General features: G+C 45.8%; 1 protein-coding gene across 3 annotated transcripts in view; it reads left to right on the forward strand.

Annotated features, from left to right (window-relative positions):
* The window catches only part of scpep1 (serine carboxypeptidase 1), a 42,152-nt gene extending 33,554 nt beyond the window's left edge, over positions 1-8,598 (forward strand). For all 3 annotated transcript variants that reach the window (XM_073026517.1, XM_073026519.1, XM_073026518.1), the window contains 2 exons: positions 6,329-6,492; positions 7,013-8,598. In XM_073026517.1, the coding sequence (XP_072882618.1) occupies positions 6,329-6,492; positions 7,013-7,072 (224 nt within the window). In that variant the 3' untranslated portion in view covers positions 7,073-8,598. The remainder of the gene's footprint in view (positions 1-6,328; positions 6,493-7,012) is intronic.
* Positions 8,599-18,738: the final 10,140 nt, after the last annotated feature.

Genomic DNA, 18,738 nt, shown 5'->3' on the forward strand with positions numbered 1-18,738 from the left:
TAGGTGTCAGTGCCTGTACCCAGTGGGTTGGCCTGTCTCTCACTACACCCAACTACTGCCTGTATGGCACCAGGAATTCATGAGAAAGAAACTTACTGGGAACAAGTTCTTGAGAATAGCTGTTTGTAAATGGCCACACTAATATATAGCTTTACATGTTTCACTGAGGTTGCCTCTACTCTGTGAACTCTAAAGGATACAGTCCCAAGTCTGGGTATTCCAGGAACTTTCCCTGTGCTCCTTCGGTTGTTTTTCCTTCCTTAGAATCTGTATGCCCTGGAGAACTGGGGCAGACATCTCTTCTCAAAACCTCATACAATAAAGGCCAGACTAATATCTGCTTCCCTGTTTGTTACTGCAGTTGTTTTGTGTCTTTCAGAGATTCATGTACAAAGGCTCCTGTAAACACCGTTTCAAATAACCTGCCCCTCTTTTTCAAGTGTCTGTCCCAATGGGGTGTAGTAAATGTGAAGTGGGACAGATTGGAATTGTTCCTGGGTTCAGGAATTTAGGTGGAAGATGTTGCTGCAGTGTGGGATTCACTGGGGGGGGGGGGGGGGTGGAGGGCAGTCAGAATCAGTATCAGGTTTACGATCTCTGGCTTGCATAACGTGAAATCTCTGCTTTTGCAGGCGTTAAATTACAAAACAAAAGGAATAGTGAGGTAGTGTTCATGATCCACTCTGATGGCGGAGGAGAAGAGGCCATTCCTGAAACATTGAGCATGTGTCTTCAGACTCCTGTAGTTCCTGCCTGTTGGTAGCAATGAGAAGGGGGCATGTCCTGATGGCAAGGGTTCTTGGTGATGGATGCTCATTTCCTAAGGCACCACCATTTGTGGGGAGGGTTGTGGGATTGATACAGAATTGTGAATAGATTCACACACCCCACCCCCTTCCTTTTCTCTCTTCCTGCTGTATCACTTCTCTCTTTGTCTCTGTGTTGTCAACACACACAAAATGCTAGAGGAACTCAGCAGGTCAGGCAGCATCTATTGAAATGAATAAACAATCAACATTTCTGACTAAGCCCCTTCTTCAGGACTGGAAAAGAAGAGGCAAAGATCCCAGAATAAGAGGGTGGGGGGAGGGAAAGGAGAAGGAGGAAAGCAAGAAGGTGATGGATGAAGCCAGGAGGGTGAGAGAGGGAGGATGAAGTAAGAAGCTGGGAGGAGATGGGTGGGAAAAATGTAAAGGGCTGGAGAAGAGAAATCTGATAGGAGAGAAGAGTGGGCCAGGAAGCTGGAGGGGCACCAGAGGAGATGATAGACAGGTGAGGAGAAGAGGTGAGAGAATAGAAGAAGAGACAAGGGGGAGGGGGAAAATTACCGGAAGGAGAAATAGATATTCATGCCATCAAGTTGGAGGCTACCCAGATGAAATACAAGGTGCTGCTCTTCCACCCTGAGGGTGGCCTCATCTTGGCACAAGAGAAGGCCAAGGACCAACATGTCAGAAAGGGAATGGGAGTCAGAATTAAAATGTTTGGGTACTGGGAAATTTTGTTTTTGGCAGAAAATGGAGATGCTTGACGAAGCTGGAGAGAGTCCAGAGGAGGTTCATGAGGATGATTCCAGAATGAAAGGGTTACCACATGAGGAGCATTTGGCAGCTTTGGAATTGAATTGACTTTATTACTTACATCCTTCACATACATGAGGAGTAAAAATCTTTGTTATTTCTCCGTCTAAATGTGCAATGTGCACTTTATAGTAATTTGTAATAAATAGTATGTATGACTGGACAGTCAATATAGCATAGAAATACAATTGTATCAGCATGAATTAATCAGTCTGATGACCTGGTGGATGAAGCTGTCCCGGAGCTTGTCGGTCCTGGCTTTTATGCTGTGGTACCATTTCCGCAGCATAAAGCTTGATTGAGATGACTCGGGTCCCCAATGATCCTTGAGGCCCTTTTTACACACCTGTCACTGTAAATGTCCTGAATAGTGGGAAGTTCACATCTACAGATGCACTGGGCTGTCCACACCACTCTCTGCAGAGTCCTGCGATTGAGGGAAATACAGTTTCCGTACGAGGTAATGATGCAGCCAGTCAGGATGTTCTCAATTGTGCCCCTGTAGAAAGTTGTTCAGATTTGGGGGCAAATACCAAACCTCTTCAACCATCTGAGGTGAGAAAGACGCTGTTGTGCTTTTTTCACCACACAGCCGGTATGTACAGACCAAGTGAGGTCCTTGGTGACGTGTGTACTGAGGAACTTAAAGCTGTTCACCCTCTCAACCCCAGATCCACTGATGTCAATAGGAGTTCACCTATCTCTTTTCTGCCTGTTGTCTATAACCAGCCCCTTTGTTTTTGCGACATTGAGGGAGAGGTTGATTTTTTGATACCACTGTGTCAGGGTGATGACTTCTCTGTAGGCTGCCTCATTATTATTTGAGATTAGGCCTGTACTCTCACTGGAATTTAGAAGGTTGCAGGGGGTGAATCTCATTAAAACCTACCGAGTGTTGAAAGGACTAGACGGTGGATGTGGAGAGAAAGTTTCCTATGGTGGGTGTTACCCAGAACTAGAGGGTACAGCCTCAAAATTGAGGGTCAACTCTTTAGAACAGAGGTAGGGAGGAATTGTTTTAGCCAGAGAGTAGTAAATCTATGGAATGTTCTCCCACAGTCTGCAGCGAAGGCCAAGTCCATGCGTATGTTTAAGGCGGAAGTTGATCATTTCCTGATCTGTCAGGGCATCAAAGGATACGGCAAGAAGGCAGGTGTATGGGGTTGAGTAGGATCCAGGATCAGTCATGATGGAATGGCCTAATTCTGGTCCTATGTCTTGTGGTCTTAAAGTGGTCCCCCAATTTATGACAGGTTTCACCGATGCAGAGGAGGCTGCATTGGGAGCAGCAGATACAATAGACAATCCCAGAAGATTCATAGCTTAAGTGTCTCCTCATCTGGAAGGACTGGTTTAGGGTTCTGAATGGAGGTGAGGGAGGAGATTATGGGCAAGTGTAGCACTTTGGCCTCTTGCCAGGAGGGAGATTAGTGGGGTGGGGTGAATAGCCAAGGGAGTCATGGAGGGAGTGATCCCTGGGAAAGGTGGAGAGTGGAGAGAAAGGGAAAGATATCTGGTAGGGTCCCATTGAAAATGGCAAATGTGGAGAATGATGTGTTGGATGCGGAGGCTCATGAGGTGGTAGGTGAGGATAAGAACTCTATCACTGTTAAGACAGTGTAAAGATGGGGTGAGTGTGGATGTTCAGGAAATGGAGGAGATGCAGGTGAGGGCAGCATCAATGGTGGAGGAAGGGAAACCCTGTTCTGTGAAGAAGGAGGACATCTCTGATGAGGCAGAAACAAAGGAACTGAGAAAAGGGAATAGCATTTTTACAGGAGACAAGGTGGGGAGAGGTATAGTCAAGATAGCCGTGGGAATCGCTAAATTTATAAAAGATATTGGTAGACAGTTTGTTTCCAGAGATGGAAACAGAGATTGAGAGAGGCGAAGGAGGTGTCAGGCATGGATCAAGTGAATTTAAGGGCAGGATGGAAATTGGAGGCAATATAAGTGAAATTGACGAGTTCAGCATGGGCGCACGAAGCAGCAGCAATGTAGTCAGCAATGTAGTGGAGGGAGAATTGGGGAGCGCTACTGGGGAAGGCTTGGAAATGGGCTGTTCCATGCAGCCAATGAAGAGGCAGGCATAGCTGGTGCCCATTTGGGTGCTCATGGTTACATCTTGAATTTGCAGAAAGTGGGTGGAGCCAAAAGAGATTCTTGAGGATGAGAACAGGCTCTGCTACACAAAGGAGGGTAATGATGGAGGGGAACTGGTCGGTGTGTTGTCGACAAAAGAAGTGGAGAGCTAGAAGGCCATCTTTTTGGAGGAAAGAAGAGGAGGGACTGGATACCTATGGTGAAAATGAGGCGGTCAGGGAAATGAAAGTAAGTGAGGAGATTGAGAACATGAGAAGTGTCGGATGTAGGTGGGAAGGGACTGAACTAAAGGGAATAGAATGGAGTCGAGGCATGTGGACACGTGTTCAGTGGGGCAGGAGCAGGCAGAAACAATAGGCCTAACTGGACAACCCGGTTTGTGGATCTTGGGTAGGGAGTAAAAGTGAGCAGTGCAGGGTAAGGGAACTATGAGGCTGGTGGCAGTGCATGGGAGTTCTGCATAGTTGATGAGGTCAGTGATGGTGTCAGAGACCATTTTCTGATAGTCCAGAGTGGGGTCCTTTTCAAGGGGTAAGAATGAGGAGGTGTTGGAAAATTGCTGCCTGGCTCTGCAGGGTGGAGGTCAATCCAGCAGCAGCTCCTTTGATGGTAAGGCTGGGATTGGTGCAATGAGAGTGGAGGGAAGTGCTTTATGGTCTTTCAGATGGGTAAGGTTTGAGGAGGAGAGAGGAGTACTGAAGTTGAACTGGATTATGTCTCATTGGCAATTAGAGATGAAAAGATCCAGAGCAGGCAGAGAGCTAGAGCGGGGTGTTCAAGAAGAGGAGGGGGAGGGTTGGAATGGGAGAAGGGGTCATCAGTGCAGGGTGGAGAATCCATGCCAAAGAAGTAGGCTTGGAGACAGAAGTGACGAAAGAAGAGCTTGGAGTCGTGGTGGACTCAGCTCACTGAGGTACGGGCAAAGGGGGACAAAGGTAAGACCCTTGCTGAGGACAGAATATTGCACCTCAGAGTGGGGAAGGTCAGAGGGAATGGCAAAGACACAGCAAGGATTACAGCTGAGATTGAGGTGGGAGGAAAGTTGGTGGTGTTAGAGGGGAGGGGAAGGTTGAATGTTCAGGAAAGGTAGGGTGGGAGGATGATGGAGAATCCAAGGACCCAAGAGGTTACAGGACAACTTGAGTTACCAGGGTTGGGGAGTAGTGGTGGGAGAGGGAGACCAGGGATCCAGTGGCAATGAGGTAGATCTCGGCCTGGAAGTGGAGACAGCTGAGGTCGAGGCTGGAGCTAGAGCTAAAGGCCGCATAATCTGCAGACTGAAAGTGGCAGGGTTATTGGAACCAGAGATAACAATGGCAGGATTTTCATAGGTGGTAAGATTCGAAGAAGAATGCTGAGTATTGATGTTTTATCTGCAATTAGGCATGGGATTCAAGGGGTCATTGCTTTGTAGATCCAGAACTGGCTTGCCCACAGAAGGCAAAGAGTGGTTGTAGACGGGTCATATTCTGCATGGAGGTCGGTGACCAGTGGAGTTCCTCAGGGATCTGTTCTGGGACTCTTACTCTTTGTGATTTTTATAAATGACCTACAAACGTTTGTAGATGAGGAAGTGGAGGGATGGCTTAGTAAGTTTGCTGATGTGGATAGAGGTGTTGTGGATAGTGTGGAGGGCTGTCAAAGGTTACAGTGGGACATTGAAAGGATGTAAAACTGGGCTGAGAAGTGGTAGATGGAGTTCAACCCAGATAAGTGTGAAGTGGTTCGTTTTGGTAGATCAAATATGATGGCAGAGTATAGTATTAATGGTAAGACTCGTGGCAGTGTGGAGGATCAGAGGGATCTTGGGGTCTGAGTCCGTAGGACGCTCAAAGCAGCTGTGAAGGTTGACTCTGTGGTTAAGAAGGCGTTCGGTGTATTAGCTTTCATCAATCATGGAATTGAATTTAGGAGCCAAGAGGTAATAATGCAGCTATATAGGACCCTGGTCAGACCCCACTTGGAGTACTGTACTCAGTTCTGGTTGCCTCACTACAGGAAAGATGTGGAAGCCATAAAGAGGGTGCAGAGGAGATTTACAAGGATTTTGCCTGGACTGGGAAGCATGCCTTATGAGAATAGGTTGAGTGAACATGACCTTTTCTCCTTGGAGCGAAGGAGGATGAGAGGTGACCTGATAGAGGTGTACAAGATGATGAGAGGTATTGATCGTGTGGATAGTCAGAGGCTTTTTCCCAGGGCTGAAATGGCTGCCACAAGAAGACACAGGTTTAAGGTGCTGGGGAGTAGGTACAGAGGAGATGTCAGGGGTAAGTTTTTTACTCAGAGAGTGGTGAGTGCGTGGAATGGGCTGCTGCCAACGGTGGTGGAGGCGGATCCGGTAGGGTCTTTTAAGAGACTTTCAGATAGGTACATGGAGCTTAGTAAAATAGAGGGCTATAGGTAAGCCTTGTAATTTCTAGGGTAGGTTTTGTGCTGTAGATTTTCTATGTTTCTAAAAGATCCACAGCAGGCACTGTGTCCCACTGACCAACCACTCTCTCTGTCACTACCCTTCCCTCTCTCACCACATGCTCTCTATACACACTCTCTCCACTCTGAATGCATTCTCTTCTCTCTCATTACCCTTCCCCCTCTCACTGTCCACTCTCACTTTTATGTCTCTCTCTCCCATTGCGGTGTAGGGCAGGAGGCATGGGTGAGGAAGTTAAAATGGCAGGGTCTGCCAGTTTTCTCCAGACAGCAGTGGACACCACTCTACACCAGGTCTCACCCCACCAGTACAGCCGCCTTCTACAAGCACTACCATAACTTTGGCTTCTTCTGGGTGCTGAAAGCAGGTCACATGGTGAGTCAGAATTGAGGGACATCTGTTTAGAACAGAGATGAGGAAAAATTTCCTTAGCCAGAATGGTGAATCTGTGGAATTCATTGTCACAGGCAGCTGTGGAGGCCAAGTCTATGGGTGTATTCAAGACAGAGGTTGATAGATTCTAGATTAGTCAGGGCACGAAGGGTTGTGGGGAAAAGGAAGGTGAGGGTAATGGATCTGCCATGATGAAATGGCGGAGCAGACTCGATGGACCAAATGGTCTAGTTCTGCTTTTTTTTTAATCTTATGGTCTTATGAGTCAATCACTGGCCACCTCTGTCTCCCTCTCCAGGGCTGGGGTGATGCTGTAGCTGTAGGGTCAAGCAGAAGAGGTGGGGGTATTCTGAGGGCAGGTGTGTGGCTGGCTGGTGTCTTGGGGTGGTTCAGTGGGTATCTCAGTGTGTCCTAGGGTGGGGTGGGGGATCAGGACAGGATGATTTGTGACAGTGGGGTGATTGTGCTGATTCCATGGTCACGCTGATGTTTTGTGTTTCAGATCCCAGCTGACCAACCTGAGATGGCTCTGCAGCTGCTTCGGGTGGTGACCGGACAGTGACTGGGAGAGAAAATGGGACATGACATGGGGAGGGACAGTGAATGGGCCTGGAGTACTACTGGCTATCAAATGAAGTCACGAGAGGAAAGACTGGTCCTCTTTTACTGATCCCATTAAAGGCAACTGCTGACTCTCCACCCAACTGCCATCTGTCTCTGCACTGGTAGGGGTCCTCCTCTGGTCTGGTTCTCTCTTGGAACTCAGTACACACACCATGAAGACTCAGACTGGGGGTGAATCATTTCCCCCTGAATGGCCCAGGAGAGGTACTGGGGTATCCTGAGTTGGGGTGTAGGATGGGAAGGTCACTGTCTGGGCTATTCAGAATGTGTCTTCATCCAAGGGTGGGGATACTCAGGAATTCTGTCTTTACCCAGAGGAGGGGAACCCAAGAACTCTCTGCCCTGTCTTGGTGTGGTCAGGACATCTGACAAACCGGATCTCAGTAGGGTGGGGTTGGAGCAGGAAGCTGTATGGGTTAAGGATGAGCCAAAAGAGTGTGTAAAATGTAGGGAATGTACAGGGGCTCTGGCTTCTCTGAACTGGTCTAATGATCCTCATCACAGTCCATGTGAGCGTAAACCCCACTCCCCAGAGGACTGGCTCACGTCTGGTCAGGTCCTGTTTCACATAGGAGGCTATTCGGCCCATTGAGTCTGTGCCCACCTTACCATGCTGACCATCCACTCTAATTCCATTTACCAGAATTTGGTCTGTAACTGTCTGCCTTTTTGAGGTTAGCTTTATTTGTCACATATACATCAAAATATACAGTGAAATGCACTTTCAGGTCAAATCAAATCAGTGAGGATCGTGCTGAGGGCAGCCCACAAATGTCTATGTGCTCCAGCAGCAACATAGCATGTCCACAACTCACTGACCCCTAACCATATGTCTTTGGAGTATAGGAGGAAACCAGAGCACCTTGAGGAAACCCAAGCAGACATGTGAACATACAAACTCCTTACAGTGTTGAGAATTGAACCCTGACTGGTGATCCGTGGTGGTGTAAAGCACTTGCACTAACTGCTGTGCTACCGAGCTGTACTACCTTGTTGAAAAGCCACTCAGTGTCCGTGCATTTGCTCATGACCTGCTGAGTTTCACTTAAAATCAGAGATATTGACCTTTAACCCTCCTAGATACAATGACAACACTTAGTGATTGACAGCATGGAATAGTAACCATGACCATAGTTGGTGTGCCTGGGTGGGTGAGTAGGCAGCATGGAACATCCCACAGATGATGCACAGTAGATGACACGGTCTAGTCATATAGAATAATCAACAGCACAACTCAAGAACAGACCCTTCAGCCCATCATGTTGGCACTGACCATAATGCTAAACTAAACTAGTCCCTTCTGCCTTCATGTGATCATATACACCATTCTCTGCCTGTCCATGTATTTGTCTAAATCCCTCCTAAAAGTTGCTATCATATCCTCTTCAATCACCTCTCCTGGCAGCATATTCCAGGCACCCACCTCTCTCAGTTTAAAATAAAACTTACTTTGTAAATCTTAAAGCTGTGCTCTCTGGTATTTGACATTTCCAGTCAGGGACAAATACTACGACTGTCCTATTTATGCCTCTCATCCTCTGCTCTTCCCGAGAAAACAATCAAAGTTTGTCCACACCTAGAAAGTAATCTCTAATTTGGGCAGCCTCTTCTGTATGCTCTCACAAGGCTTCACATGCCCCCTATGATGGGATAACTAGAACAACCCACAGTACTCCATCTGTGACTTAACCAATGTTTTATTCAGCTGCAAGATGAATGACTGATGAAGGCAAGTATACCCTGTGCCCTCTTTACCACCCTGCCCAATTGCGATTCTGGGAGCTATGGACTTGAACACTGCAAATTTCCCTCAGATAATAGTTTAGGTGGGTCAATATACCACCTAAGCCTAAAAAAATTGCAAAAAAATGTTTTATGATCATTTATTATACTGTTTGATGTGGAGAACAATGCATCAAAAGTTGGACAGTTTTGACACATGGGAAAGTCTCCAAAAATTACATCAAAAACAAGATGGCTGCCAGCAGAAAAATATCAAAAATCTGACTGATAACCATCAAATTGCAAGTCTTTTAAACCTGATGTTTTAATGAATGTTCTTTTCACCAATATTTTTCAAATAACAGTAGTTCCTGGAATGAAAGTTGCATTTGTACTGACGTCATCTATGACGTAATCAAGGGACAACTCTGGTATTGACGTAATGACACATAATATGCTACCTTATGGCTTCTCAGATGCAGTCTTGTTCATCATCCTCTTCGATCACTGGCTCATTTGTCATATTGTCACAGCTGCCATCTTGGCAATGCCCACATGTACTGGTACATTCCAACCTCTGCATTCTGCAGGTACACTTTAACGTATTGCACCCTCCTGAACAGTTGCAGTGAATCATCTGAAATAAGTACCTTTGGAGTGGGCCTTTTGTGTCATCACTGGAACAGGTTTTTCCTCTTCTACCCTCCATCCCCACTCAGACGGCTCCATTTCATCACTACAGCCCATCCACTCCATAACCTGGTAGTAAGTCCGCAGAGAGACCCCAAGACAAAGGAGCAGAAGTCGGCCATTCGGCCCATTGAGTCTGCTCCGCCATTTCATCGTGAACTGATCCAATCTCCGCTTTAGTCCCATTCCCCTGCCTTCTCACCATAACCTTTGATGCCCTGACTACTCAGATACCTATCAATCTCTGCCTTAAATACACCCAATGACTTGGCTTCCATTGCCGTCCATGGCAACAAATTCCATAGATTCACCACCCTCTGGCTAAAAAAATTTTTTTCGCTTCTGTTCTGAATGGGCACCCTGCTATCCTCAAGTCATGTCCTCTTGTACTAGACTCCCCCACCATGGGAAACAACTTTGCCACATCCACTCTGTCCATGCCTTTCAACATTCGAAATGTTTCTATGAGGTCCCCCCTCATTCTTCTAAACTCCAAGGAGTACAGTCCAAGAGCCGTCAAACGTTCCTCATATGTTAACCCTCTCATTCCCGGAATCATTCTAGTGAATCTTCTCTGAACCCTCTCCAATGTCAGCACATCCGTTCTTAAATAAGGAGCCCAAAACTGCACACTGTGTTCCAAGTGAGGTCTTACTATTGCCTTATAGAGCCTCAACATCACATCCCTGCTCCTATACTCTAGAAATGAATGCCAATATTGCATTTGCCTTCTTTACCACTGACTCAACCTGGAGGTTAACCTTAAGGGTAGCCTGCACGAGGACTCCCAAGTCCCATTGCATCTCAGAACTTCGAATTCTCTCCCCATTTAAATAATAGTCTGCCTGTTTATTTCTTCTACCAAAGTGCATGACCATACACTTTCCGACATTGTAATTCATTTGCCACTTCTTTGCCCATTCCCCCAATCTATCCAAGTCTCTCTGCAGACTCTGTTTCCTCAGCACTACTGGCCCTTCCACCTATCTTTGTATCATCAGCAAACTTAGCCACAAAGCCATCTATTCCATAATCCAAATTGTTGATATACAACTTAAAAAGAAGCGGCCCCAACACGGACCCTTGTGGAACACCACTGGTAACCGGCAGCCAACCAGAATGGGATCCCTTTATTCCCACTCTCTGTTTCCTGCCAATCAACCAATGCTCTATCCACGTATGTAACTTTCCCATAATTCCATGGGCTCTTATCTTGTTTAGCAGCTTCAGAAGGCCTTGTCAAAATCCAAATACACAACATCCACTGCATCTCCCTTGTCTAGCCTACTTGTAATTTCCTCAAAAAATTGCACTAGGTTTGTCAGGCAGGATTTTCCTTTAAGGAAACCATGCTGAGTTCAGCCTATCTTGTCATATGCCTCCAGATACTCCGTAACCTCATCCTTGACAATCGACTCCAACAACTTCCCAACCACTGATGTCAAGCTAACAGGTCTATAATTAGCTTTTTGCTTCCTTGTATGCCCTCTGCTTTGCTTTTACTTTGGCTTTGACTTTTCTTGTCAGCCACGGTTGCATCTTTTTTCCATTCGAAAATTTCTTCTTCCTTGGAATTTATCTGTCTTGCACCTTCCTCACTTCTCGCATAAACTCCGGCCACTGCTGCTCTGCCGTCCTTTCCGCTAGTGTCCCTTTCCAGTCAACCTTGGCCAGTTCCTCTCTCATGCCACTGTAATTTCCTTTACTCCACTGAAATACCGACACATCAGATTTCGACTTCTCTTTCTCAAATTTCACAGTGAACTCAATCATGTTATGATCATCGCCTCCTAAGGGTTCCATCACTTCCATCTCTCTAATCACCTCTGGTTCAATACACAATACCCAATCCAGTACAGCCCATCCCCTAGTGGGCTCAACAACAAGCTGTTCTAAAAAGCCATCTCGTAGACATTCTACAAATTCTCTCTCTTGAGATCCAGAGCCGACCTGATTTTCCCAATCCACTCGCATGTTAAAATCCCCTGCAATTATCATAACACTGCCCCTCTGGCAAGCCTTTTCTATTTCCTGTTGTAATTTGTGGTCAACATCACTGCAGCTGTTTGGAGGCCTGTAGATAACTGCCATCAGGGTCCTTTTACCCCTGTGATTTCTTAGCTCAACCCTTAAAGATTCTGTACCTTCTGATCCTATGTCAACTCTTTCTAATGATTTAATATCATTTCTTACCATTAAAGTATGTTACCATTAGAATGAAATTTACAGGCTGAGGTGGTTGGTGGCAGTCTCTCAGGCATGACGAAAGTCTTAGCTCTTGCAACTTTCTTGCAGAGCATTTTGTATCTGATAGATGCCAGGGAGTCATTCTGATTTTCATTGAATGCCACCATTGCACTACAGCCATTGGTTTCCACAGCATTCTGACTTTGGTGAACAACGCTTTCGAACAGTCTCTGATTCCCTTTTCTTTCTTGTGTTACGTACCCCGTAACTGGGTCACTTACCAGCAAAGGTAGAGAGGTCCGTTGAAGTCTGATGGTACTATTTTTAACAGTATTGATAAAAATACACAAAAATAATATCAATGCAACCATACAGATAATATACGTCGTCAATACTAAATCTAAAAGTGCGGGTATAATAATAATCAATAAGAAATAACTCTATCGTTGTCTAGGAGATAATGTATTGTCCGATGGAAATATAAAAGTCACTCAAGTTCATTCAAGCTGCAGGCTGCAGCCTTTGGTTGGAGTCAAGAGAGAGAGTTTAAAACTTGCCCATTCCTTTTATGATGTCAATCCTTCGAAAGTCGTTGGGGCTGATTTCTCCTTTGTTTTAGCTAAAGCCGTTCTTCCGTGGTAAGGCCCACCAATTCCGAGGCAAATGGAAAAGGACGCACGTGGGTTTTCCACCGGCTTTCGCTATTACGCAGTTACAGGATTTCTAGCATTTCTTCTGGTGCGTCTGAAGGGGCCGTTCCCCAGACCCTCTTTTATCCCCACTCACGGGGTCTCAGATGTCAATCAGGGTGGAATGATGCCATCCCCCAACCAGCCCACGTTGCCTGAGGGCTTCCACGAAGCACAGTACTCAATACACAATTCCGTCTCCAAGAGACAATGACCGCTTCCCGTTGCTTTGTATCGCTGAGGGCCAGGACATTTCAAACCCCTTTGTGGATTCTGCATGTCTTTCTCTCATTTCCTGGGTCTCCTGACCCGAATCAATAGTGATCCAGCGATTCTCAAAAAGGAGGGGGCCACTCTGCACCCCTCGGCCCCTCAAAGTTGAGCACAGGCGTAACACTTGATGATTCTTTGGAACCCCGACTTCTTTCTGATCCCAAATACTCTGGATGTTGAGTCAACAACCGGTAAAGGCATGGAGAATCTATAGATCATTTACAAGCTGCTTCTCTAAGTATCTGCTTAAGGACCTTGATATTATAGGCATTTGATTTTGCCTTGTCCTAGCAGAAATAGAGTTCAATGTAGTTTGTTACCACTACATGGTAGAGCAAGAGCACGAGGAGATCTGTGTCTTCTCTAACCAGGGCGGTAGGTTTGAAAGCAAATGTTATGATGGCTGCTTTTGCAATCTCAACATCAGCATCTCCTTCAGCTTGAATCACTTTGCAGCCTCTCTGTCGCAAATGTTCCGTGATGAGCTGGATAATTACCTGCTTGTTTGCCTCATTTGACAGGGTCCTTTTTTTCCAAACAAACTTTGTTGCCCCTGTAATGTTCAGCTTGTTTGCATTCAAATTTCTACTTTGATGCTGATGAGTACAGTCCTTTATGCTTGGCCTAACCCCATTACCATCAAACACTACAGTGGCTCTGGCATAGGGTTTGACAGTGAATGAGGCATAGTCTTCTGCAGTTGAACTGTAGGTGCACCCCTCCATCCATTTTAAGCGGTGCAGAAGTGATCCCCCATCTATAACATAGTGATCTGTCACCGGGACCGTCTGTGTGACAGCATTGTCTGATTTGGAGGTGACATAGTTCTTTATTGCTTCTGCCAGTTGTGGCTTATCCGGCTGGCGCAAGATGTTCTTTGCTTCAGACAAAGACATCAGATATGGACAGAGTTCATAGTTCATCACTTTGTCTAGCCGGAGATCACCTATCGTTGACACAGCTAGGAACCTCTGGAATAACAATGCTGGATCTATGGTATGGTCTTCAGCAACTTTGACTGCCCTGCTGGATGCTAGTGTCTTGACCTTCGAACTCCTTTTGTGTGAATACGAGAAAACAGAGTGTCCGTCCATCTTCCTAACTATGTCATTTCCTATTGTGAACAGGTCATGTGCATTGACATCCTCATTTGCATAAACCCCTGTGATGATGTTGCACAATGATCTATCATCTGAAAATGGCGTGAAACAGTCCAGTTTTGCTGCAACTTTTTCAAGGTCAGCCTCATCTCTACTCACTGCCTCCTTATGGTGTTCACTTGTTGTGTAACTATTCACAGTCAGCTCTTGCATGGCAAGGTTGTAAAAGGATGACACAGTGGAAGACATAGTCCAAACTTCTCTCTGGTGCTCTGACATCCTACTTCCTCACGTTAGACCCCCTTGGCTTTTCAGTAAGCGCATTAGTATCTGTTCTATCACAAGATCAAAGCCATGGCCAGCCCAGTGTTGGCTGCTGCGTCTGATTACATGGAGCCCAGGCTGGAACTTCTGATGAACCTCAAGGTTGTCATCCTCCAATGCATGCATCTTCTGGAGATAGGGAGGAGCTGACTTCAGATAATTCAGATGGCCAGTGGCCACGAATATCAGCAAGCAAGCTGAGATGGCGCTGAGATGCATCTCTCATGACCCCATTCGATTGGCCGCAACAAGTGCCCTAGCAATCTCTACTGTGTGCTGGTAGTTGACCCACAGTGTGATGTCATGAAATAATAGTTCATAGTTCTGGCAATAAAACACACCCTGCGGGTATTCCCATTCACATTTTATACCCCAATTATGGCACTACCATTGTTAGAAACACAGCAAAATGAGACAGGTATGGGTCCAATTCTTTTCATTGGTGGCTATGTTTTTAATGTCAGATTTTTTTACTTTCCTGTGCTCCGTTTCAGTCCAATTTTTGGTATGTTGTTCAGTATGTCTGAAAGTACAAGAAATGACCATAAAACTATTTTTTGCAATTTTTTTGGGGTAGGGGTATTTTGGTGCTATATTGACAGCGTTAGTTGGGCTAATTTCATATAACAGGGAGGAAGATGTAAAAGTCCTAATCACAAAGACTTGAGAGTGGCATGGTAATGTAGCAGTTAGCACAATGCTTTACACTACCAGAAACCTCGGTGCAATTCCTGCCTGTACCTGTAAGGAACTTGTACATTCTTCCTATGGCTGCGTGGGCTTCTGAGTGCTGCAATTTCCTCCCACTGTCCAAAGACGGACCATTTAGTAGGTTAATGGGTCATTATAAATTGTCCCTGATTAGGCTTGGGTTAACTTGGGGGTTGCTGGGTAGCAGGGCTCAAGGGGCCTATTCTGCACTGTATCTCAATAAATAATAATTAGAGAAACTCACAGAACAAATAAATCACTGGTGGTTTGTACCCAAGGAAGTGGCTGTACAGATGATGGGCCCGTTGGTTGGAATGTTTCAAATTCCAGAAGGATAGCAGAAGATGGAAAACAGCCAGCTAATGTGCCTCATTTGTTTTGGAGGGGGCAAGACAAAGCTGCGGAACTGTAGGCCAATGGGTTTAACACCAATTGTTGCTAGAATACGGGAGTCAATAATCAGAGGAAATAATGAATCATTCAGAAAGCCTGAATATAATTAAAAGGTCAACATTGTTTTTTGAAACAGCACAGGGAGAAACTTAAAAAATTTAAGGTACAAAGGAACTTGGCAGTCCCCTTGCAGGATTCACTAAAGGTGAACTTGTAGGTTGAGTCAGTGGTAAGGGAGACAAATGCAATGTTAGCATTCATTTTGAGAGGACTAAAATATAAAAGCAAGGATGTACTGCTGAGGCTTTATTAGGCATTGGTTAGACTGCATGTGAAGTATTGGGCCACATTCTGAGAAAAGATGTGCTGGCATTGGAGAGGGTTCAAAAGGGTTAACATATGAGGAGCATCCGATGGCTTTGGGCCTGTACTCATGGTGGGGGGGGAGGGGGGAAAGAGAGATGAATCTCATTGAAACTTAAGGCCCAGATAGAGTGGATCTGGAGAGGATGTTTCCAATAATGTGGAAGTCTAGGACCATGATTGAGGGATGTCCAATTAGAACAGAGATGAAGAGGAATTTCTTTAGCCAGAGGGTAATGAATCTGGAATTCATTGCCAGAGATGGCTGCTCAGGCTAGGTCATTGAGTATATTTAAAGTAGAGGTTGATAGGTTCTTGATTAGTCAGGGTGTCATAGGTTACGGGGAGAAGGCAGGAGTGGAGAGGGATAATAAATCAGCCATGATGGAATGGCAGAGCACACCCGATGGACCAAATGGCCTAATTTGCTGATATGACTTATGGTCTCATAAATCATCTTCAACAAGTTTGTTTGAATTCTTTGAAGGTTACACAGACAGAGGCGTTCCACTGGATGTAATTTTCTAGACCTCCGACAGGCACTTGATGAGGTACCATTTAAAAAGCTAGTGCATTAATTAGAAGTTATTAAAAGAAGTGTGTTATCATGGATTGAACATTGTCTGTTACAAGACAGAGTCAGAATAAATGTGTCTTTTTCAGCCTTGAGTGGTGTAACTGGCAGAGAACCCCAGGGATCGGTTCTTGGTCCTCAGTTATTCACTATTGAGACCAAAGCTGTAGAAAATAGCCAGTTACATGTCACATTGGTGGCAAGATTTCCCTATTTGTGCACTCCAGCCCTTTGACAAGACATTCTAGCATTCAATTTGCTTTTCTGATGACTGGTGTCTGCACGGTGACTTTGTATTTCATGTAGATGAGCACACAGATCTTCCTGTCCCAGAACATCTTGTTGATTTCCTCCATTTAACAACATTGTACTTTCTGGTCTTTCCAATGCAGAAGAAAACCTCCTATTTTCTTAAGTGATCCTTCACCTACCAGATGTTGAGCATTGTGGACATGCTATGTTGGTGCCAAAATGGGTGGAGATATTGGTGGGCTGCTCCTAGCACATGCTTGGGTTGTGTTGGCTGTTAACACAAATGATGCATTTCACTGTGTGTTTCAATGTACAGGTGAAGAATGAATCTGAATATGAACCTATTTACATTAATGAGCTGGAAGAGGAAGCAAAACATAAGGCTTCCAAGTTTACCAATGAAATGAAAGTAGATGAAAGGGTAGATTGTGATGAGGACATTAGGATAATAGATAGGCTGAGCAAAACCTGCAAACGGAGTACATGTGAGGTTACATATTTCAGCCAGAGGAATCAAAAGGCAGATTATTGTTAAATACAAAGGAGAGGTTCAGGTGGGTCTAAGTGTTACCATAAGACCCTAAGATAAAAAAGCAAAATTAGGCCATTTGGCCCATTGAATCTGCTCCACCATTTCTTCATGGCTGATGCTTTTTGCCTCTCAGCCCTACTCTCCTTCCTAATCCCTATATCCCTTTGTGCCATAATTAACCAAGATTCTATCAACCTTGCCTTAATTGTGCCCAATGGCCTGGCCTCCACAGCTGTCCGTGGCAAAATTCCACAGGTTCACCTCTCTGGCAAAAGAAATCCTCATCTACGTTCTAAATGGACATTCCCCTGTTGTGAGGTTGTGTCCTCTGGTCTGAGAATCCCCCATCATAGAGTGGATGTGGATCCCCCTATAACCAGAGCACCAACTGTGAGTTGGAGAACTACGAGAGAGAAAACGGCGCACAGGTCTGGGAGTGAAGCTTAAAAGGGGAAAGTTTCACGGAAACTTGGCTATAACCGGAACACCAGTCGTGTGTTGGAGAACAGGGAAGGTTCAGGCATAAAAGGAAGACACTGCCTAGCAGAGCATCATTGACGGAGTGGTCTGAGTCAGTGTGCTAGGGCTTTGGCGAGGTAAGTCATTTTTTCCTGGCATCTTTTGAGGAATAGAGAGCATGTCTGTAGGGTTAGTACTTTGCTCTGGGTGTCAGATGTGGAAATCCTGGGAATCTTCCGGTCTCCCAGATGGCCACATCTGCGCTAGGTGCACTAAGATACTGCTCCTGAGAGACCATGTTAGGGATCTGGAGCGGCAGCTCGATGACCTACAACTTATTAGGAAAAGAGAACAGGAGATAGATAGGAGCTACAGGGAATTATTCACCCCGAGGTTGCAGGGGTTAGATAAGTGGATGACCGTCAGGGAAGCAAGGGTAAGAGCTCAGATAGTAGAGAGCACCCCTGTGGCCATGCCCCTCAGTAATTGTTATCTCGTTTTGAATGCTGTTGAGGGGGGTGACCTGACAGAGGACAACCACAGCGATTGAGTCTCTGGCACTGAGCCTGGCTCCATGCTGCAGAAGGGAGAGAAGATGATGAGGAATGCGGTAGTCATAGGGGATTCCATAGTGAGGGGAACAGACAGGAGGTTTATCAGCCTGATACAGATACCCGTATGGTGTGTTGCCTCCCAGGTGACAGCGTACAGGATGTCTTGGATCAGGTGCAAAGTATTCTGATGGGAGAGGGTGAACAGCCAGAAGTCTTGGTACATAGGTAGAAAAAGGGAGGAGGTCCTGAAGAGAGAATTTAGGGAGTTGGATAGGAAGCTGAAAAACAGGACCTCCAGGGTAGTAATCTCAGGATTGCTGCCTGTGCCATGTGCTAACAAGTACAAGAATAGCATGGGAAAGCGGCCAGTGAGTGAGTGGGCGGTGAAGGAGTGGAGCTTTGAGGCTTTGACTCGAGAGATTCTGGCAGTTGGACTGTGCAATCAAGTCAATCAAGATTTGAATAGCTCAGACTCAGCAGAAAGCAGCTGATTGGGCAATTGAGGTCAGGTGACCAAGCAGTTTGAAAAGCTCAAACAAATAATTAGAGGGGTAGCTCAAGCGGAGTGGCCAGTGAAGGAGTAGAACTGAGAGGCTTCGACGAGAAGAGGCGGAGGACGAATTTGTTCCCAGTTAGTCTTTACAATGCCTCCTGAGATGGTGATGTGCCTCTCCTTTGAGATGTGGCAGTCTTGGGGGAACTCCCCTCTCCCGCAGAGTCACATCGGCCAGAAGTGCATGCGGCTGGGCAATCTGGAAGACCGTGTAAGGAATCTGGAGCA

The sequence above is a fragment of the Hemitrygon akajei genome, chromosome 22 (assembly GCF_048418815.1).
Source record: "Hemitrygon akajei chromosome 22, sHemAka1.3, whole genome shotgun sequence".
Taxonomy (NCBI): Eukaryota; Metazoa; Chordata; class Chondrichthyes; order Myliobatiformes; family Dasyatidae; genus Hemitrygon; species Hemitrygon akajei.